Here is a 23,713-nt window from a genome sequence, read left to right as displayed (position 1 = left end):
GATGTTTTCGAGGTTCAGAAAGTACAGCTGTTACAACATCTTTGCACCATGCCTACAGAAATACGGCACAGCTGAAGAAGGCTTAATTTTTCATCTGTGCGAGATACGACACAGTAGATCACAGTAGAACCATGAATAAATGATGTAACAGCTTTATCAAAGCTTCCCCAGACAGTCTGGAAGGTGGCAGCAGAACATTTCAGACTGTCACGTCATGCCATACTGTCACTGTACGACACTTCGCCCACGCTCTCCGCTGCTGACACATCTGTAGCATGACCGCTACCCTTCACTTCTTAAAGAACCACCTTGTCACCATAAAGGAACCTTGACATAATGTAAAGGTTCTTTGGCAATTAAAGGCTTTTCCAAGAACTGTACACCCAAGCCAAGAACCCCTTAAAAACAGAATCTTTACATTACGCGAGTGTTCTTTTGTAGTGGAAAAGAGGTTCGAAAAAAGGTCATTTGCATATTTACGTATTTCTCATCTACAAAAAAATGGTTCTTTAAAAGAACAGTCCATTGAAAGGTTGTTTATGGAACCAAAAGCAGTTCTTCTGTGGCATCGCTCCAAGGAACTCCTTTAAAAACACAGCACAAGTCACATCTCAGAACAGAGAAAACTCACAGGCATTATAAAAGTATGGTTCTATTTAGAGACATAAGCTTTATACATATAACTCCTGCTTTTGGTTTTATGTTTTCTCCTCATCACCTTTGACATTTGTGTGTTTTATACCAAAAATAATTCCTTTTTACGTGACTAAAATGCAGCACTTGGATTCAAATGTGGTACTGAAGCAATAAGCCATGAGAGGCCATGCGTTACTGTGATTTTAAGGGAAGGGTGTTGTTAGGTATGACCCCGAAAACTCCCTCTCCGGTGATAAAAGCACTGTAATGCACGGCCTCAAGTGGTTTATTGCTTTTATAATCAGATTTTTTTAGATTTTATAGTCAGATTTTATAATTTAGCCAATCAGACTTTAGGACTGGAACTATGTTTTATAATGTATCTTTAAGACTATTGTGTAAATTTCAAACGTCTTACGTATGTCAACATTGTAGAAAATGTGAAAGTTAGGTCATTTTCGAACTTACCTAACCAATGACATTAACTTTAATATTTTTAATAATTATGTTCATATACTTTGAGAGGTTTATTTCTACATAGTTATTTCTGCATAATTAACAGGAGTTAAAGTAAATGTAATTCATTACTGTACTTAAGTAGTTTTTTTTTGTGTATCTGTACTTTACTGAAGTTTTTCCATTTTGGGCGACTTTTTACTTTCACTCCACTACATTTCAAAGTCAAATATCTCACTTTTTACTCCACTACATTATGAGAAATCTGTCGTTCCTTTCGGTTTGTGTGTGTATAAAAACGTCAAAACAAAAGCAGCACAAAGCAAGAGCACCAATCAGGGCACAGCGCACTTTGTTTTGAGCTTGTTTTGACCTGTTGGTCATACCGACCCAGTGCAGCACACGGTTCAACGTCAGTACAGCAGTGTAAAATTTTGGGAGAGTCTATTCAACATAAATGATGAACTAACCTAACTTTGTGTAAACAGACCACAATATAGAAATATGTACACATATGCAGTTGTGACTGACGTGTCTTTTTTCTGAATTTATACAAACACATTTCATTTTATAGTAAATTAGTTTTGGCTAGTTTATGTTTATGAACAGAGACCTACAGATGCAGTTTAGTAAAGGAAACTCATTTGTGAATCTGAGTTTAAAAGGTTTTATTTAACTTAAACTAAGCTGCAAATAAATCTTAAACTGAAACTTTGCTTGTTTGTAAAAAGTGATTTCAGAGCCACTCAGTTCTACCTGATGGAAACTGTTTGCCTTCAGTGTTTTGTGCTTATGATAATTTTAATAGACATCAGCGTCACTAATTAATGACTCTGTTAAAAGACTGGTTTACCAAGAGAGACACTGGAGTATTTTCACCTAAAATGAGTTAATGAAGCGAGTCTTGTTACAAAAATTATAATAGAACATCAGAGTCATAATTAATCTTTTAGTACTGTCACTTTTGATACTTAAGTCCATTTGAAGGCAAATACTTTTGTACTTTTACTCAAGTGGAGGTCTAAAGGGAGGAACTTCTACTTTTACTGGAGTAATATTTTACCTTGGGTATCTCTACTTTAACTCAAGTACATGGTTTGTGTACTTCGTCCCCCACTGACAGTTAAATTGCTAAGATGTAAACAGAGAGGTTCAGAGTGGTTTGGTGTGAAACGCTCTGTTCTAGATAAACTTACCGAGTCAGAACTGTTCACAGTGGTGGTGATAGGAACCAGACATCCTCCTCTAAAAGCTCCCTCACATGCTATGGGAAGACAAGTAAGTGATTAAGATCATGGTTGGTGCAAGGCACGTATGTGACTACAAAACAAATCTGTGAAGTTATAACTTCAACATGAATGGGCGGAGCTATGTAAATGCACTGGTTTTGTTTATGTCACAAAGACTATGAACTCAGAACGGGCTGGTTTTGCAGCTTAACTTGTGGACTGTACAGACTGTGACAGCGTTTACATACTGCGCCAACCTCTTCCATTTTAAAAAAGCAAGGAAATTGTCTTTTTTCTGCGATATTGGACCCTGTAAAAATCACAAACCATTAGAAATGACACTGCAATAGGAACTTGGCCGCTCTGCCTCGTTTTCCATTCTTATCTGGACTGAAATTGGTTAAGCATGTTCTGCACTGCTAAAAGAAAAACTGGTATGAATTCATCTGCCAACCGGAGCGATGTGCCAAGTCCATTTTCTGCAAGAGGCGCCAGGCTGTGTGGGGTGTTTCAGAGGAGATTTTTGTAGCATTTTTAAGGCGCCTGTGCTGGCGTAAACCCTTTTTAAGAATGACATTGGACAAACATTTTTTCCTTTAAACCGACGGTGCAGCACAGTTCATCAGTTACTGGCCAGCAAAACAAATTCTCTGCTTTGGCTCTGTACAGCTGGGTGGGTTTCAAACGAAACAATGACTATTAAAGCAGGAAAACGTGCAGAATCTCAGCTCCCCATCTGAACCACCTAATAAACCGGTACACTCTTTATTCATGAGCTCCCCATTTAAAGTGGGCTGGTATGTAAATAGACAAATTAGCATAATTTAAATAACATTATCTGTTTATGCAGTGCCTGTATTTTCACTGTGTTAATCATGACCGGTGGTACTCTGCATTAACATACATTACTTTTAGCAACTAACAAGCTCTGCCACACTGTAAAAAACAATTTAATGCCTTAACTTATAAAAATAAGCAATCTGGTTGCTTTAAAATTTTGAGTTTCTGTTTATAAAGTTCTGCTGAAATCCCCTTCAACACTAACTCCGCCATGTGGCGGCTGTACTAGCCTGGCTGGCTGTCACTCTGAGTTGTTTGTGAGCTTTTAAATTGTTTTATATTACAAACAACGAGAGGGTGATTGAAATGTTACACTGAGCTGAGTAAAAACAAGACAGCCTTCATGGAGAATCTCAGTAAATATCTGTTGAACTGCATTTAAACATAACAAATCTGTTTATTAATCCTTATACCTTCAACATGAATGGGCGGAGCTATGTAAAGGCAGTAATGTGTATTTTCATTGTGTTTATCACAGAGGTCACTAACAGGCGGACCGTGGTCCGAGTCCAGACCCAGACGCTGTCCTATGCGGACTTGGACCTATAACCGATAAACTATTTTAATCGGCCAGAGGGAAGTTATTTCACATGATGTGATCTAAAAAGAGAAAACTGACAATGTTATTGAAATATGACTGAATTGTACTTTATTTGATTTGATATTCAGTTGTTGACTGTATAAGATGTTGATATACCTACTAGGCTACTTCAGTAAACAGTATATGGCACTGAATCATAATACAAGTTAGATGTTATGATGTTCTGGACCTTTGCTTGAGGAAATTCTCTCTAACTGGACCTTACTGAATTTTAATTAAAGACCCCTGGTTTATCAGGACCGGTTGCAATTTGCATTAATTTACATTACCTTTAGCAACTAACAAGCTCTGCCACAATGTAAAAAACAACATAATGCTTTAACTTAAATACGTAAGTAACCTGGTTGCTTTAAAATTTAGAGTTTGTTTATAAACTTCTGTTTATAAGTTAACAGAATGTAAACCATTCTAATTATTACATCACTGCTCTGTAAACTTATTATTAAAAGTTATTAGTCTCCTATTATTAGAACCAGGTTACTTTTTTTTTTAATTAAACACTAAAATGATTTTTACAGTGTAATAAATTCCACCCAAAACCTTCTTTTTTGCCTTAAAGGGCCCATATCCTACATTTGCTTGTTTTCTTTTTCACCTCTGAGGTCCACTTATAATATCTGTGTGGTTTTATGTAAGTCAAAATATATTAATTTTCCATCCAGCCATTTACAGTTAAACAGGCTGTTATTATCCCTTCATTATCCCCTGATATACGCAAATGAGCTATGCTCTAATTGGCTTCCATCATTCAAAAAGCAGTCCAGACTGTAAGCGCTGCTTGAATGGGCGGAGCTAAACTGCTGTAGGCTGAGTAAGCGGAAATATGTAAATGTTAGCTTTTCTGACATCACAAAAACATTGAAATCAGAACAGGCCGTTGGTCCAGCTTAGTTTCTGTATATGGGCAGAATAAATTGACCAATGAATAGAACATTTTCAAACAGTAATAATGTTTATACGCTACGCCAACCAGTATTATTTAAGAAATTGAAGTGAGGAAAATTCGGTTTTCCAATATACGGGCTCCTTTAAACGAATGTGCACCCAGATATTCTTAATTTTCACTCAGTCATGCACGACTCCTCATACACCAGAACTCGCCGTTGGTTGAAATACATATATCCTTCTAATCAGCCTACAGCAGTTTAGCCACCACGTCAGTGTTACTGAAATTCTAAAGAGGTGTTTTAGCTCGGAGTGCAGACTGAATGAGGCAGCCAATCAGAACAGAGCTTATTAACATATATGTGGCACAGTAACAGTTTTTGTTCTTTAAACGGGAATTCCTTCAAAATTTCTACATAGTTTTAACTGTGGCGTAAACAAAGACTTTTAAGTTGGTCAGATGTGAAATAGTGGATTGTAGAAACCCAGATGTCTTTACAGTGGTGGTGATGGGAACCAGGGGTCGCCATGACTACAACACAAATATAGACATTTTATTTACTATCCAGAACCACCAGTGAACCTACACGAGTCTTCTGAGTTTATATGGAATGTTGATGATGGAAAATAGTGGAAAATCTGAAATAAGAAGTTTTCTTTGGGGACTATTTTGCCTCACAGCGCCCTGCATGTATCCCTCCACCATGATTGGAGTTTAAGTTCTCTAAACTACCGTAAAACAGTGTCTCAGTCATCAGGCAGTGAATTCATAACCATTTCATGTAGTAACTTTCTGTGAGGGAGCTTTTAGAGGTGGACGTCTGGTTCCTATCACCACCACTATGAACAGTTCTGACTCACTTATCTAGAACGGAGCGTTTCACACCAAATCACTCTAAACGACTCTGTTTACATCTTAGCCGTTTAATTATGTGTGACTTTTGGAAAATTGGTGGACTTCCCCTTTGAGACCACACAAATGTCATAAATGGACTACAAGGCAAGTTTATTAAAGTTCACTAAAACAAAGACTAGAAGTGAAGTACAAATGTGTTTGTTAACTGCAATAAAAATAAGATTTTTATTGATGCAGTATTTGTATTTATGTTCACTACAAAACTAACTCAAACTAAATAAGACAAAACTTCAGTTTTAGTTTTTCTAGTGTGTGAATGAGAGTTCAGAAGTGTGTTTCTGTGTTTGGTATTAAAAGAAAGATGAAAACTAGTGATAAATGAAAGGTGGCAACCTGACCGCCCAAGGATTAAAAAAAAAAGTGTGTTGTAACTAAGAAGTTAGTGTTTGGACTGCCTTAAAATTCTGAGTTGAATTTCCAAAACTAAGACACCAGAAGAAGAATCTGTGCCGTCAACTTACTCAGCTCAAATAACTACATATTTAAAGGCAGCCTGGACTCTAACTCTAGCAAGTGAAGGATCTCGGACTCCTACAAAAAACTGTAATGCAGAAATCAAACGCACTGACCTCCCACAACTTCAGGACGTCTGCGCATCCCACTGCCTGGCGAGAGCTCGGTCCATGATCTCGGATGCCTCCCACCCAGCACACGCCCCATTCTTCTGTCTTCCCTCTGGCGAGCGCTTCCGAGGCATCACTGCACGCACCACCCGTCTCAGAAACAGCTTCTTCCCCCAGGCCATCAGAGCTGCTGGAGTTTTAAACACTGTGTCCACTCACTGTCCACTCTATTAGACACTCCTACCTTGTCGGTCCACCTTGTACATGTAAAGTCAGAGACGATAGCTCATCTGCTGCTGCACAGTTTGTGTTGGTCATCCTCTAGTCCTTCATCAGTGGTCACAGGACGCTGCCCACAGGACGCTGTTGGCTGGATATTTTTGGTTGGTGGACTATTCTCAGTCCAGCAGGGACACTGAGGTGTTTAAAACCTCCAGCAGCACTGCTGTGTCTGATCCACTCAGACCAGCACAACACACACTAACACACCACCACCACGTCAGTGTTACTGCAGTGCTGAGAATGATCCACCATCCAAATAGTACCTGCTCTGTGAGGGTCCATGGGGGTCCTGACCACTGAAGAACAGGGTAAAAGGGGGCTAACAAAGTATGCAGTGAAACAGATGGACTACAGTCTGTAACTGTAGAACTACAAAGTGCACCTATATAGTAAGTGGAGCTGATAAAATGTACAGTGAGCGTGGACACCATATAGATATACATATCTAGATGCCGCGTTGTCTGTTGTTCTCTACCTGAGGCGATACGTCTGCGCGTCCGCCATATTGGAGAGGTCGAGATCCGCTTGTGAACAAATTGTATTGATGAGTCTCAGGATTAAAAACTTCCTTATTACTCAACCGATTTTCACCAAATCTGTTTAGTTATAATCCTCAGACACAGATTAATCTCCTCTGCTCGGATCTGCTCTCGGCAGCTTTTATCACTTTAATAACTGATGGTGATAATTATCCGTCCGAACCAGCAGGAAAGTGTTCAGTCTGCACCTGACGGTAAAAACCGAGTTCAGAGCTCCGGTAGAAACAATCAGACACATCAGCAAATCATCAATGAGTGAGTCACTTCTAATCTTAATACACATAACAATAAAGTAAACCCCCTAAACACAGTGAGAAGGACGAAGCTGAATGGCTACCTATTCACCAGCTTCATGTTCGATTTTCCCCGTTCCACCTTAAATGGTGCAGCAGTCACTTTCTGGTGCCTGAAGCTGCACCATTTAAGGTGAAACGGGAAAATTCGAACAAAAAGCTGGCTGATGCACCGCTTAAGGTGGGACGGGGAAATTCTAAAAAGAAGCTGGCTTATGCACCGCTTAAGGTGGAACGGGGAAATTCTAAAAAAGCTGGCTGATGTACTACTTAAGGTGGAACGGGGAAATTCGAACAAGACGCTGGCTGATGCACCATTTAAGGTGGAACGGGGAAATTCTAAAAAGAAGCTGGCGAATATGAAGCCGACTTCAACTTCGTGTGAGAAGATGCTAACGTTAACCTATTATGAATATCCACACGGATTAATGAATGCTATAACTGCCTGGTTACAAAGCTTTAACCGTCACTGTAAATAAATATCTACTACATAAAGTTAAGATCCTGAATAGACTATTAAATGAAATAAGCTTAATATAAAACCAGAGGAAAAACAATCACATCAACAGGTTCTCTGTGCTTCACCAACCACACGGCCATATCGACACAAACGCCACGCTAACGTGTATTATATAACCCTATCCTGTTTTCTGAGAGCAGTAGGAAGCCACTGACTGATAACAGCAGCTGTTTCCTTCTTTAACGACTTCATTTGTCTGAAATAACGCTAATGATTTCCAAACAAAACTAACTTTGTTAACGCTAGGCTAACTGGCTGCTGTTAGCCACAACTGCGCTGCATTAGATTCTCGTCAGATTAGCATAACGCTAATGCTAACTAGCGTTAGCGAGCTAGCTCCACTCTGCTGCTGGGGTCGTTTATGGAGGACAAAACACTCACTGTCGGTCATGAACTGGATAATCAATATTAATAAGACACACTACATTAAAATTAGATCAATATTTGCGGAATCTGTCCGGTCTAATCTTATTTTCCCGCCTTTCACCGTGATCCAGAGTCAATTCCGAAGGAGTCGATTCTTCGACTCACTCACGTCTGGGAGTTGGAATCAGTAACGTTACACGGAACGAAAACGAGCCAAAAACAAACAATATTTTTCACAGAGCGTTGAAGAAAAAAGAGGATGAGACTAGGATGGTTTAGCCAATTTTGTCCAATCTTACCCACAAACGGCCGGTGTGGCGGCAGGTTTTCATTCCGACAAGGCAGGAGATCACCTGATCAGCAGTTTGAACAGACCAGCTGATTAAACAAGTGGATTCAGGTGTGTTCCAGCTTGTTTGGAGTGAAAACCTGCAGCCACCCCGACACTTCGCCGGTAAGACGGAATCTCCACCGCGTCCCTTTATCAGCTTTTGAGCTGCACTGGCTTTGAACAAAGGGGAGCCAAGGAATCGACTCCCTAGAGTACAGCGGCAGGAATCGAGAGTCGGAGTCGACTCCGGAAAACAATCACTAACCTTCATTGCGATCCTTCTCAATTTACAGCTTTAGCTTTGATCTTTCGGAGAGGGTGATGAAGTGACACTCCACTAAATAGGGTTTACCGTTTTTTACACTCGAAAAAGTGGAGGAGCGAAGCGTGTTTGTCTCAGGCCTGTTCAGCAAAATGCTGAAGATACTCGCTGACGACGTGGGGTTTTTTCTTGTCAACAAAATGAAAAATCCGCTTATTTACCACATTAAAAAGGCTTTTTTACGGAGCCCCGCTGGTGACATCCTGTATAAATAAAAATAATGCGTGGCCACGCCTTATTAACGCGTGGGAACGAGATCCTAATGCGTGGCCACGACTTAGTAAGGCGTGGGAATGAGATGATTAAGTCAGGGCCACGACTTAGTAAGGCGTGGGAACGAGATCACGGCTTACTAAGTCGTGGCCACGCATTAGGATCTCGTTCCCACGCTTTACTAAGTCGTGGCCACGACTTAATCATCTCATTCCCACGCCTTACTAAGTCGTGGCCACGCATTAGGATCTCGTTCCCACGCTTTACTAAGTCGTGGCCACGACTTAATCATCTCATTCCCACGCCTTACTAAGTTGTGGCCACGCATTATTTTTATTTATACAGGATGTCACCAGTGGGGCTCCGTACTTTTTATGACTAAATGTAAAAAAAAAGTTAGAAACAACATTATAAATACCATGATATCTGGTGTATTAGACCAAATGTAAAACACAATCACGTACAAAGGCAGAGAGCTCAACAGCAGGGTTGCCAGATTGCTTCTATAGCTAATTTCCAGCCAAAAAATATTAAAAACCATTGAAAACCGCCCAAAAAGCACCCATTTTAGAAAGCAGTCATTTTAACCATAATATGATATAATAGGACATTTAACTAACAGTAATTAAGCTGCTATCAGCTCGTGTCTTACCTTAAATCTGCAGAAAAGTATTCCGGTCGCTAGATGGCGCTGTCGGCCTGTAACAAATAGGTTTATAACTGTTACAAAGAGCTAAACTTTTGTACATATTTTAGTGCTCCAGTCAAACATCTAAAAATTGGACCTGGACAAACAAACCATAAATCATTTCAATAAAACAATTAAATTATTTAATTTGTATGTGTATTTTATTTTCATAACCTGCAGAGCTCACCAATGTTTTCAGAGTATTACCAGAGAATGTACGAGGAAGCTGGCCACTTCCTGTTGCCCTGTTATATCAAAAACAGGACTGCAAAACAGCAGAGGGCGCCCTCGAGCGGGAGAGGAGAATTCCCACTCCATAATGTCTTCCGGGTTTCTCAAACACTAGGGGGCGCTCCCAAGCGAGTCCAAAATGAATGGGTTAAGGTTGAGCATTTGAGCAAAATCATAGTTTATAAATGCTGAAACATTTTTAATGTAAAAGTATTCATTTATTACCTGAACACAGAACAGCATAAAACACTTTAACATTTTTAAGAGCTTTTAAACTCGAGTTACAGGAGTTTAAAACGGCGCCTCATGTATATTCATAATGTCTGTGAGCGCGAACAGCCAATGAGCTGCTCCACTCGCCAACCAATCAGCACTCAGTAGCAGTAATGCCAGCGTTATGCTGCCCAAAACCCGTTTGCTGTAGAAAAAGAAGACCTACAGGTGAGTTTTCTTTGCTTTTTTAGTGAAATACACTAAAGTTCTGGGCGAGTGATTAGAAACTATTTTAATTTTTGGTTTTAGCCATTGAGCTCCATTTGCTCCCATTCATTAAGGACTAGCTCACGGGTGCCCTCTGCTGTTTAGCAGCCCTGATTTTGATATAACGGGGGGAATAGGAAGTGGCCAGGCTCCTCATAAACCGGCTCTGCTAATACATAATGTAGCTACAGTAATGTAACTGCTATGTTTTCTACATAATTCAAGAAAATAACAAATCCTCCCATAAACAAATCAAACCAAATTATTACCCGTCCAACAGAAAATCAGCGTCGCTTTCCAGGCGTTTCAGCTCCTTCGTATTTCCACCGTTGGAAGGCCACACCAGTCACTCTGGTTTGACCCCTTGCTTTATCCAGCCTCTGTCTATTCAAAGTGTTTTCTGCTTGTGTCTTGCTTCTCTTTCTTTCTTTAGCAGCGCGCACTGTTGTAGGTACCAGTGCCATTCTTGTGAACCTTCTAGTGTGGATCCATATGATGGACTCACACTCATGTGCGCAGGTCGTGAGGTCGGTAGTTAGACAGGCAGGACAGCTGAAGGGGTTTTTAGAGTCCTGTGACCTCCACAGATAATGATTTTTTTTCTTTTTTATTGTCAGAGCGTTTGATTTATTGATTGCTATCAGGATGTATGATCCCCCGATCACATGCACTCGGAAAGGCAAATGTATAGCAATAATATTGCATGCATAACTATTCCTCATACACATTTTTTAGAAACCTTTATAGGCTCTACTGAACAGATCATGGGCCGTTCCAGTTTCCCACCATGGCAGAACTTTGTACAGTCAGTTACTAGAACCAGAATCACCAAGCAAGTCATACATACGAGGAATTAGTGTTGGTAAGTCACACATGTATGACATTAACACACTAAACAGACCAGACAAGCAAACTGACTGATGACACGTCTTTAACTAAGAGACCACTGCAATAAAAATACAATAAACAGAACGAAGGATAAGGAAGAACAATAAGGAGCCAATGTGAAAGAGCTAAAGAGATGAATACTTGAGTATCTTTACATAAGCGGTAATGAGGAGACATAGAATATAATCACCATTACATACAGAATATCACAGAATACAGCCTTAGGTTACAGGGGAGTTACTGTAGTACAGTGAAGGTGGTAAAGCAGGGTGAACTGGATAATCTATCCTCAGCGCACATCCATCACATCGGTAATAAACTGGGTATGTTAACCGCTGATATCGATTGAGAACAATAAAGATGGGCAGAGCAACACCCTACTCTCAATAAGGAGTGTCAATCAAACTGATAACTGATGGGATGTGTGGGCCTATTCAGATTTCAGCTACGTTATTAAGCAATGCAGTTTATTAATTGTTTATACCTTAAAAAATAAAGGCAAAAAATCACAAACCAGCTCAAATGTTGTCCACCTGCCAAGCAGAACCCAAACAATCCAGCAACGCTGTTTGGAAAAAATCTTTTATACTCGGTTTTAACTATATACGTACATATATATATATATATATATATATATGGGTCTATTGTTATGATAAGCATGCAAATGATTCCTGATGGTTCCTTTAACATATCAGTTAATGCTGGGGGCATCAAGCTGAGGAACTTTTTAGAAAAACAAAAAATTTGGTGTATTTTTTTTACTATAATTATGTAAATTTATATTTATTCTAATGTTATATAGAGTGTTTACTGGCAAAAGCACAATTTATGGTGAAATAAATGGTTTCAAACTACTCTCTTAAAAAATATGGTTCTGCAAGTGTTCTTCAGTAAAGACAATGGTTCCATATAGAACCATGAACACTCAAAGAACCATGTACAAGCCTAAAGAGTTCTTTGCATGGTGAGATGAGTCTTCAGGTTGAAGGAGAATGTGTTGGTCATGATTCTATATGGAATTTTTTTGAGAAGGGTTCTACATAGCACCAAAAAGGGTGCTGCTATTTTTACAAAAAGCATGCAAATGGTTCTTTGAGTGTTCATTGTTCTATCATTTGCTCTGTACTGTATATATATATATATATATATAAATAAATGTTCAGAACCATTTCACAATACAAAAATGTAGATATACACACTAAAAAAGATGGTTCTTCAAGGGAAAATGGTTCTATCTAAAGCCATGAAACCTCAAAGAACCTTCTGCATGATTAAAGGGTTCTTTGCATAATGAAATGGTCCTTTGATTGATGGAGAATGTACTATAGGTGGTTCTGTATAGATACATAGATGGTTCTTCTATTGTTACAAGCCTGACAGCCTAACAACAGCAGAACCCTTGTTGGTGCTATACAGAACCCTTTTCAAAACGGCTCTATATAGAACCATTTCCAGCACATTCTCCATCAATCTGAAGAACCATTTTGCCAAGCAAAGGGTTCTTTGAGGATTCAGGGTACTACATAGAACCAGTTTCTTTACGAAAGAAGCATTGAAGAACCTTCTTTTTCAGTGTGTATACACATTTCTTTACATCTGTGGTCAGTGCTGTTCTGTTGTGTTGACCAGAGTGGAATATAAAGACCCGTGCAAAAGTTTGGGCGCCCCTGTCGATGTTTTTGTTCTTGCTTTGTTGAGTGTAAATAAGGGAACACACTGCACACATTGCAATGCACAATTACTGCTTATTTATTGAATTTACTGAAAGATCGCTGAATTAAAATAAATAAACAAATAAAATGTGGTCCGTGAAAAGGTTATAGAACATTTTATAGATTTGTTTTGCCAGTATGTGAAAGACAGCAAATAAATAGAGATTGTGGACGAATATTTTCATATTTAATTAAAAAAAATAATATCTAATTCCATAAAAAGTTACTTTTACTTAGAAAATCGGCAAAATGTCATTTCTGATGTCGTACACAGGGATGTGGGATTTGCTTTTGAGAAAACTTAATGTTTATTTTCAATGTTTAAGCTCACTTAAAGGTTCCACTCCTCTCACATTTCCAGCATAAGATCTAGATCATAAACAACAAGGACATTTTTTCATAGACTTTATATTGCTCGTCTCAGAAAAGGGTGCCAGTAATACTGGAGGGCTCTGTATACATTATCTGAGCTTTTCTTTTGAAATAAAATGCAGTAAAGCAGGTAAATGTGATTTGCTTTGACTGTGCTACTGTGTGCCAGTCACAGGCAATAAAGTTCCCCCTTAAAGAAGAAGTAGAGAGCTGACAGTGGAATCTTTTATTTCCCCACTGCCACCCTGATAATAATGAGTTGCACCACACTGAGTGTGGTAAGTATGGAAACTTTCTCTGTGTGTGTTTAAACTGCCATTGCCTCAATATTTCACTGACCTGATAAAGTTCAGACCAAGGATTTTCATATGCCTAATATATATATATATATATATATATATATATATATGTATGTATGTGTGTGTGTGTGTGTGTGTGTGTGTGTGTGTGCATATATATCAATAAGAGTGAATCAGTCATAACTGTGATTTTCGTGGTCAGTGAAGCTCCAACAGCTCAGAGCGTTCGGCGTTGGTTCCACAACACTGGATGATCTCCGAAATCGCACATGAGTGCAGCGACACCCGACATGCTCAATCCAGTATGGGATGAGTTTGACTATGGTGTTGATGTTGTCTGTACAGCTGGAGGAGGTTCATACTGAGACCTTGTACAATTACATAATAAACTTTATGCTCATTTAAACCATTTACAGTTCACTGCATTGTTCTGTAATGATTTACAAGAGAAATCAATCATTTTGAAATCGGATCAATCTTTTTGTACATATACATATATATATATATATATATATATATATATATATATATATATATATATATATATATACCTTTTTATGTGCTATATAGAACCCTTTTTGAAAAGGTTCAATATAGAACCATATACAATACATTCTCCATCAATCTGAAGAACCATTTCACCATGCAAAGAACGCTTTAAGTCTGCAAATGGTTGTTTGAATGTTAATGATTCTACATAGTACATCTATATCTCTACTAAAGAACGCTGGAAGAACGATCGTTCTTAAGAGAGTAGTTTAAAGACATTTATCTCACTATTAATTGTGCTTTTGCCAGTAAACACTCTATATAACATTAGAAAAAATACAAATAAACATAAATACAGTGAAAGAAAATGCACAGATTTTTTTGTAAAAGCTCCCTCACATAAAGTTATTATATGAAATGGTTATGAATTCACTGCCTGATGACTGACACATTGTTCTACGGTTATGAGAGCCGTTTATGGTGGAGGGATACATGCAGGGCGCTGTGAGGCAAAATAGTCCCCAAAGAAAACGTATTATTTCAGATTTTCCACTATTTTCCATCATCAACATTCCATATAAACTCAGAAGACTCGTGTAGGTTCACTGGTGGTTCTGGATAGTAAATAAAATGTCTATATTTGTGTTGTAGTCATGGCGACCCCTGGTTCCCATCACCACCACTGTAAAGACATCCGAACCATTTCACACCAAACCACTCTGAATCTCTCAAAACGATTGAATTATGCGTGGAATTGCCCTTCAACTACACAAAATAATACAATTGCACTTATTTTGATCATTTGACAGTCGCAGTACATTTAGTGTACAGAATTTACTGTGTTCATTAAGGCTGAGTGAGACAGGGGGTTTAAAACTAGTGTAGGCCGCTGTAAGAGGTGCCCACATGTTTGATAACAGGAACCTGTTTTTCTTCTTTTTCCTGGTATTTTTATAAATCTGCCTGTGTTTTTTCCACACATGGTCCTGTAACAAATGCGAATCCTGAAAGTGTATTTCGTCTTACTGCACTCTGTGCTGCGTCCCAGTGGCATACAGGCCACTCATAAATCAAATGCAATACATATTACATACTACATGTAGCCTCTGTCTACACTTAGGCCCTCCGACGGTAGACTCTGTGGGTTGTCAGCCACTCCTTTAACAACACTGTAGACCATGGTGTCAATTTATAGATGACTTAAACTAGATTATTCAACAGGTCCACCGTCAGCAGACTGGGAAACTATTGCTGACCTGGATTAGATCATTTTGCAATGAACTGAATTGGATGCACATCTTTTCCCTCCAGCCTGTCACGGACGCATGTATCAGTAAATCCCACCAATGAAGCGCTGATGAGGCTTCATTCAGGATCATCTGAAGGGCCTGATGGCCGCATAGGAAGACCAGCCAGGTGCTAGTTCAGTCTCTTGTCATCTCAAGGCTTGACTACTGCAACTCACTCCAGGCTGGACTTCCTATGCGGCCATCAGGCCCTTCAGATGATCCTGAATGCAGCAGCATGGCTGATATTTAATCTTCCTAAGTTATCACTCCACTTATATCGCTCCACTGCTGAGCTCCCTTTACTGATGTCCTGTAACCACATCAGATTTAAAGCCCTGATGCCTACAAAGCCAAAAACGGACCAGCATCTCTCCACCTTCAACTCTAAAAAAAGATGCTTCTTCAAGGGTTCTTTAGTAAAGAATGGTTCTATATAGCACCAAAAACGATTCTGCTATAGTATACAAGCTTAATAATAACGGAATCCTTTTGGGTGCTATATGGAACCATTTATTAAAAAAAAATTCACTCTGAAGAACGATTCACCATGCAAAGAAACATTTAAGCATGCAAACTAAAGAACCCTACATTCTCCATCAATCTGAAGAACCATTTCGCCATGCAAAGAACCATTTAAGCATGCAAACTAAAGAACCCTACGTTCTCCATCAATCTGAAGAACCATTTCACCATGCAAAGAACCATTTAAGCATACAAGCTTAAGAACCCTACATTCTCCATCGATCTGAAGAACCATTTGACCATGCAAAGAACCATAATGGTTCTCTGAATGTTCATGATAATGTTTGATAAAGAACCTCTACCTTTACTAAAGAACCCTTGAAGAACCATCTTTTCAAGGGTGTATGGCAGCGGTTGTAAATCGATCTGTACCTTGAGCCTTTCAAGCCGTCCTTCAAGACAAGCATCACAACTCTTCTCTGTCCTGGAGCCCAGGCGGTGGAACCAACTGTCCTGGAGCCCAGGTGGTGGAACCAACTGTCCTGGAGCCCAGGTGGTGGAACCAACTTCCAACTGAAATGCAGACTGAAGAACATCTCTTTGTATGGCACTTAAGCGAGCACTAATCCAAGTTCTTACTGAAATGCATTGTATTGCACTTATGCCATGTTTAATTCTGTATGCTTCTTTCTAGGTATCAGCACCTGCTTTTGTTTTCTGGCAGTGTTTGAGCTCAAGGGTAGTTTTTCATCTAACCTGTTTGTAGCAGCTAGGATACGTTCTCTGAGTGGACAACAAAGCCATTTTGTAAGTCGCTCTGGATAAGAGCGTCTGCTGAATGTAAATTTAAATGTAAACAATACTCTTTTTAAGAAAGCACTGCACAGCCACAATGTGGTTATTTTGAATAACAACCAAATGAACACCAGTAAGAGATACCAACTTCTGGCCAAATCAAAAGAGAGATAAAGAGAGATTTATGCTAGGGACTGCGAGGCTCTTACCATTAACCATTGGATAGCGTAGTGGATAACTGCACAGCCGTGCGGTTGAGGTGCCTGTTTGTATTGTTAATAACTCAGGCTGCCTTGAGATATTCTATACCTTGATTCTTCTGAAACATGACTGCACTGTTTCTCATGATCATCACTGTTAATTAGGGTTGCTATACACTGTAAGTCAAAGGGGAGCCCTCAAGGCCTTCTATACCTAATGATTTTTGAGAATAAAAACAACATTGTTATTGCTGTTTATTAAATAGCGAAGATGTGAAGATGATGAAGGAGACTCCGCTGACACTGTCTTCCATGTATAAGATGTTTATTACAAAGTAAAACAGTATCATATCAAGCACCATAAAGTACCTGAGAGGGGATCCATGCCAATTCTAAAGTGTCCCCTCCCGAACACTATAGCCTATTGCTTTATATAGGGTGGCTGCTTTCGACAAAGGGAGCAGAACATATGGTCCTTCTTAAAATAGTCTCATTCTTCTGGAACTAAAAGAGGAAGGGGACCTTAACCCTTGGACCTTTGGACCAGGGGCCCTCTAACTTAGACATTCCATACATACAAAGTCAGATAACACATGGAGCTCGGATACTACATTATCAATATTATCAGTGGTTGTTACTAATCTTGGAGCAGCAGAATTTACATAATCAGCCACATACTGAGAATGCAGTCGTCCACTAACACGTCCAGATCCATGTCCATGCTCACTCCAGTACAAGCTGTTTGCTCCAGGGATTCTCCATTCATTTTACATAGGACTACATCAGAAACAAACCTGTATTTCTCAATCTCAAATCCCACGACTGACTAGGTATACCTGGTTGTGCCCTTTGGCAAGGCACTTAACCCCCCACTGCCCCAGGCTGCACTGCTCTGCTGCCGATGCTGTGCTTGGGCATAGTTAGGCAGCAAAAATGAATAAATTTCCCTTGGAGGACCAAAAAAGTACATAACATAATGTAACATAACATAACAACTGGCTATCCTTTGATATCCTACCCTGCTACCATGTGCCGGGAATGGTCCACCACCCAAATATTGGCCTGGTCAGTCTTACTGGGCTACAGTCTTTTACTATACACCTATAGAGATGGCAACTATATAGTGGGATTGTATGCCTATATGTAGGTGGATTTTATAAAGTGGAAAGGGAGTAGAAGTTAATTCTCAATTTCAACAAATAATTAAAACGTTATTGTTTGTTTGCTCCTCTTAAATGGCAAAACTCTAGTTTTGAAAAGGCTCTCCAAACCTCGCAAAGCAAAGCACTTGATGAAAATGCCAAACGTTATTTCCATTATTAATTGAAGAGTTCGCAATTTTATCCAAGGCCTCATATCCTCATATCCTCACTGGTCCACATTAAGCAGGGGTGGGGGCTGGGGGATGGAATTGAAACTGCATGAGTGTAGTGAGTGTAATTCAAATTCTCTGATTCGTGTTATTAGCATAATGCTTCACTAGCACTCGAGATGACATTAGGAGTTATTTTTCAGACAGCAGACGAGGCATGCATAATGGGAATGCTTTGTGGTTAATCCTTGGCTTGGTATCAGAGTGATATTAAAAGCACCCATTAAAGAACAGATATTCATGTTGAAAGAAAAGGCACATATTATATGATAACAATTTGATGGACCTCATGTGTTTTTGGTACATTGTTCTGCGCCGTTTTGGCGCCAGTCCCCTTTCAGAAAAGAAATATACTGTAAAGATGTGCAGGAGATGAGCTAGAGTTGGTTTTATTGACATGAAATTCCAAGAATTGATTAGGTGAAGCAAGTAAAGTGGAGGAATCCATAGTGAAAGGAAAGAACAAAATAAGGGATTCAAACGACAAGTTAAGCATAGAACACAGAAGACAAACTAAAGCCACAAACCTACAAAGGGACAATCATAAAGCAGAATTATGACTCACAAAGACAAATGGTCACATTGGACACCAAAACGGGGGTACAAACACAGTATGAGCAAATGGCAGAGGCTGGGGCTATAGACAAGACACAGGCGAGACAGATAACAAGGAGACAGAACAAGGGAAAAAATAACAAGAGCACAAGACTCAGAGACTCAAGAAAGAACAGAAAAGTGTACATATATATATATATATATATATATATATATATGTATATATATACCCCCACCACCCAGAAGGATGTATGTGTGTATGTGTGTGTATATAGAATCCTATTTTTCTCTATGTTCTAATAATTTTTGAACTTCAGTTTTGAAAACCCTTGTAACTTCTAAAAAACTGCATAAATGTCAATAAATAAACTGAATATACATAAACTGAAACACCTACTACACAGGTACACTTTCAGTTCCTGACTGTAGCCCATCTGTTGCTGCAATTTATCAATACCCCCCAAACCCCCGGCATCTAGAAGCAGGTACAAAACATTACAAAAAATTCATGCATTCATGTTACCTTTTACACATAGTTTAACTGACTCAACATCCTGTACTGAGTTCACGACTGACTCACAGAGGACACCTTGCATAAGTGGACAATTTCAAGTTGATGTAACGGTTTTTCATGAGTTCAAGTTCCTCAGCTACACAACAGAGTATAACAAACCCAGTATATGAAACTACACACACACACACACACACACACACACACACACACACACACACACACACACACACACACACATATATACCACACAACATTTCCAAAAAAGTTGGGACGCTGTGCAAAATGTTAATAAAAACAAAATGCAATGATGTGCAAATCATTTAAGCCCTATACTTGATTGAAAAAAGTACAAAGACAACAAATCAAACGTTGAAACTGAGAAATTTTGTTGTTTTTTGAAAAATATTTGCCCATTTTGAATTTGATGCCAACAACACGTTCCAAAAAAGTTGGGACGGGGCAACAAAAGGCTGGAAAAGTTGTGCAATGCTAAAAAACACCTGGTGGTTAATTGGCAACAGGTCAGTAACATGATTGGGTATAAATGAAATGTGAAAGACTGCACCATCAAATTCAAGAATAACGTTTCTCAACATAAAATAGCAAAGAACTTTAGCTTTTCATCATCTACGGTACATAATATCATTAAAAGATTCAGAGAATCTGGACAAATCTCTGTATGTAAGGGACAGGAACGCTTCTGAAAAACACTGTCTATAAAAATAGTTTGTCTTAATGTCAGAGCTTAAACTTGTGGAGCGTAATGGGTACTTGAGTTGCTGTTGTAGTGTATTTTTTAACCCCTCTAAATGGCCAGGGCCCAAAATTTTAATCACACACCTCTATAATCTAAGAATACCTCGGCCATATATATATATATATATATACATATATATATATTTTGCAAGCTGATAAGGTTTTACAGCTGTAAGCTGGAACTGACTTCTTTGGTGCTGATGATATTAGTGTTGTGAATGCTACTTTTAATGCATTGATAGTTAATAATGCACAACAAACACAGCTATTAAGTGCAATTCATTGTTATAAATATTGATAGCCACGTTTATGAATTTATTAACGCTTTATGAATGTCTTATGAATGTGTTTATAGATGCTAATAGACATGAAATTCATAGAAAGCATTACCAAATGACTAATTGAATTTCAGTCATTATCAGCTGTGAGGATTGCCATAATAAATTACCAGAATCAGCTACATAAGATTTTAAGACATCAAAATAAAAGCCTCATCTTTCTGCACACTTCCCGTATTCGATCACATTTAGTAATGAATCTGCAAAATCCTTGGTGTGTGCAAATCATACCCTGCTGACACAAGCTTCCTCTTTGCTTCCTCTTTATGGTGTCAGTTACATGCACTTGACTGCAGCCTCTTTAGGAACGACACACTCTTAAGTGCTCGGATTACGTCTGTGCTGCTCAGGCTACTTTTGGGAATATTACAAATTTTTGGCATTTTATCACATATTTTTCCATCTTAAAATGGTCGAGCCAGTCTCAACCGACACCTGATTTGTGGTCATTTTAAGGAGATAATTTTGTTTATTGATTATTGAGGAGACAATGTGAGTATGCTAGGAATGTATTTTTATAATAATTCATTTACCTTGTATTTCATCACTGTTGCAAACATTTCCAAAATGGTAGATTTACAGGAGAACAGAAAAAAGTCATTTCTGTTTCATTTCTGTTTATCTGTTCATTGTAAAATCTCAACACAATGTGAAGAGTAACTAGAGCATTCGAATTAAGCAGAAAAGGAAAAATGAGAGCTTTTATATCCCTGTTCTTGGGACAAAACCTCGTATCTCGTAACTTTCCAGGAGAATGAAAAAACATAGTTTTCTTTTAATGTAAGTCAATGGAACCAGACCAAGTCATTTTGGGCCATTTATCATGAAATTTACGCACAATGTAAAGAGCAACAGGCATGTCAAAAACTGAAAAATGGGCATGTTTTGTTCCATCGGCAGTGATATATAAGCTCATTTCATTTCAGGTTTATTATACAGTTATTAATAAAATATAAAGACTTATTCCTATTTAGTAGCTACAAAGCATTTATAAGTACTATGAAAGCTAATATGCAAGCCATGAAATGCAATTTGCAATGGGCTTTTTGCTGAACGTATTACATTTACCAAGTGTAGCCCCTTTCATAGCTACACTTTTGTATTTGCAGCTAGAATAAGTAAGTATATTAATTTGCGATGTTGGAATATGGAATGTTGTTGATGGGAAAATAGTGGAAAATCCAAAAACAAAAACTTTTACTGGGGACTATTTGGGCTTATAACAGCCTACATGTATTTCTCCACCATTAATGGATTTTGAAAGTACACTGCAGCCCAAAACTACCATAAAACAGTGTCTCAGTCATCAGGCAGTGAATTCATAATCATTTCATGTAGTAACTTTCTGTGAGGGAGCTTTTAGAGGTGGACGTCTGGTTCCTATCACCACCACTGTGAACAATTCTGACTTATAAGTTTCTGTAGAACAGAGCGTTTCACACCAAACCACTCTGAACCACTCTGAGCCACTCTGAACCGCTCTGTTTACATCTTAACCATCTATTTATGGGAAAATTTTGAATAACACTGGTAGAATTCGGCTTTAAGCTGCCTGGAATCATTCTGTGAAGCTTGTCTAAACACATATTAGTGGATGTAATAGAATGCAAAGTGTGGATAGACTGATTTCAACAATGTAATATTAATGTGCCGGTGAGAAAACAGGTAGAAGCTTTTAAAGCAGTGTGGTCCTTTATTGATTTTCAGAAGAAAGGAACACGACCTGTAAAGACGCTGATATATTCTTTGTAAATTGCGTAGTTTGTGGAGAGAAGGTGCTTTGTTTGTGGTAGTGACAGTGTTTTATTGGTGGTAATAACAAACTCTTTCTCTCCATCAATGTTCTACACAGCAAAAAAGATGGAGGACATCCCAAATACCAGCTCACTTGTAGGACAAGGCATCTCAACTGTGGGCAACGCATGCGGAATAGACTTCAAGCAAGACAGCGTCTTCCTTCCCGTCTTGTACGGCATCTTCTTCATCATAGGCACACCCCTGAACCTGGTGGCTCTTTTCGGACTGTACCGGCTGGTCAAAACGGAGAACGTTCTACCAGTTTATGTCATTAACCTGCTACTTGCTGATCTCATCCAGCTTCTGACCCTCCCCCTCTGGATGGACTATTACGCCAATGAACACTATTGGCGCTTTGGACCGCGTTCATGTCAGTTCATGGGCTTGTTCTTCTACATCAGCGTCTACGCTGGGATCTTCTTCATGTGCATCATTGCGCTGGAGCGTCACATGGCCATAGTCAGGCCTCTCAAGTTCCAGAAGTTCCGGCAGCTGAGGTGCGCCTGGTTTATAGCCCTTGGCGTTTGGGTTCTAATCGCCGTGCCGCCCTCGGTGGCCTTCGACAAACTCTTCCCCAAGCAGAATTACACCCTGTGTATTGAGAAGTATCCTTCAGAGGGCAGTTTCATCACCTACAGGCTGATTACTTTACTCCTGTCCTTCGTCGTACCCCTCAGTTTCATCGCCCTGCTCCACCAAAAGACCCTCCGGTCGCTGATGACAATCAACTCCCTTTTGTCCGAGGAGAAGAGGCGTATCAGAGGGATGCTGACCCTCCTGGTGGCCATATTTGTCACGGTGCTGGGACCCTATCATTTCATCGGATGTGTGAAGTACCTCGGGCTGCTGATCCACCGCCAAGTGTGCGAGTGGGAGAAGGCCATGTTTGTCCCTTATCAGCTGGGGAGAGGCTTGCTAAGCCTCAACAGCCTGCTTGATCCCGTGCTCTATATCTTCCTGCGGAGCGATTTCCGGGTGCTGGCAGGACGCTACTTACCCTGTTTGAGGACGGCGAGGAGCCTCGGTAAGAAGTCATCAAGTGGGATGTCAGAGAGACCAACAAACTCCACCCAGACCTGAGGACAGGGCTGTGAACACTTCATATAAGCCTGTGAATTAGCATTTTTAGAAACAGGCACAATTCTGTTTTTCTTTTATACTTATCCAAGTAAGTATACTTACACTTAATACTTATACATTCTATCAAACTGGTTCAACATCAGAGCTGAAAACACATTTTGGATTTTTAACTGACTTGGACTTTTGACTAAAATCCTTTTGGGGTGGATTTTAAAATAAAATATAGAACCATGAACACTCAAAGAACCATTTGCATGCTTAAATAATTCTTTGCATGGTGAAACTGTTATTTAGATTAATTGAGAACGTGCTGTATATGATTCTAGATAGAACCTTTTAGAAAACGGTTGCATAAAGCAACAAAAGGAGTTCTGGTATTTGTAAGATGTCAAGTTTGAACCCTT

The 23,713-nt window shown here is 39.2% G+C and overlaps 1 protein-coding gene across 1 annotated transcript; it reads left to right on the top strand.

Moving 5' to 3' along the window:
• Positions 1-20,743: 20,743 nt before the first annotated feature.
• On the top strand, positions 20,744-23,505 carry zgc:171579 (uncharacterized protein LOC557116 homolog). Its single transcript, XM_036583519.1, has 2 exons — positions 20,744-20,924; positions 22,285-23,505. The coding sequence occupies exon 2, from the start codon at positions 22,293-22,295 to the stop codon at positions 23,307-23,309; it is 1,017 nt and encodes a 338-aa protein (XP_036439412.1). The 5' UTR covers positions 20,744-20,924; positions 22,285-22,292; the 3' UTR covers positions 23,310-23,505.
• Positions 23,506-23,713: the final 208 nt, after the last annotated feature.

Source organism: Colossoma macropomum, unplaced genomic scaffold, assembly GCF_904425465.1.
Source record: "Colossoma macropomum unplaced genomic scaffold, Colossoma_macropomum, whole genome shotgun sequence".
Lineage (NCBI taxonomy): Eukaryota > Metazoa > Chordata > Actinopteri > Characiformes > Serrasalmidae > Colossoma > Colossoma macropomum.
The sequence above is the reverse complement of the archived record's forward strand: the minus strand, read 5'-3'. Positions and strand labels throughout refer to the sequence as shown.

Bases quoted from the DNA above. Each gene is read 5' to 3' on its own strand.
- zgc:171579 (XM_036583519.1), top strand. From the start codon at position 22,293: ATGGAGGACATCCCAAATACCAGCTCACTTGTAGGACAAGGCATCTCA.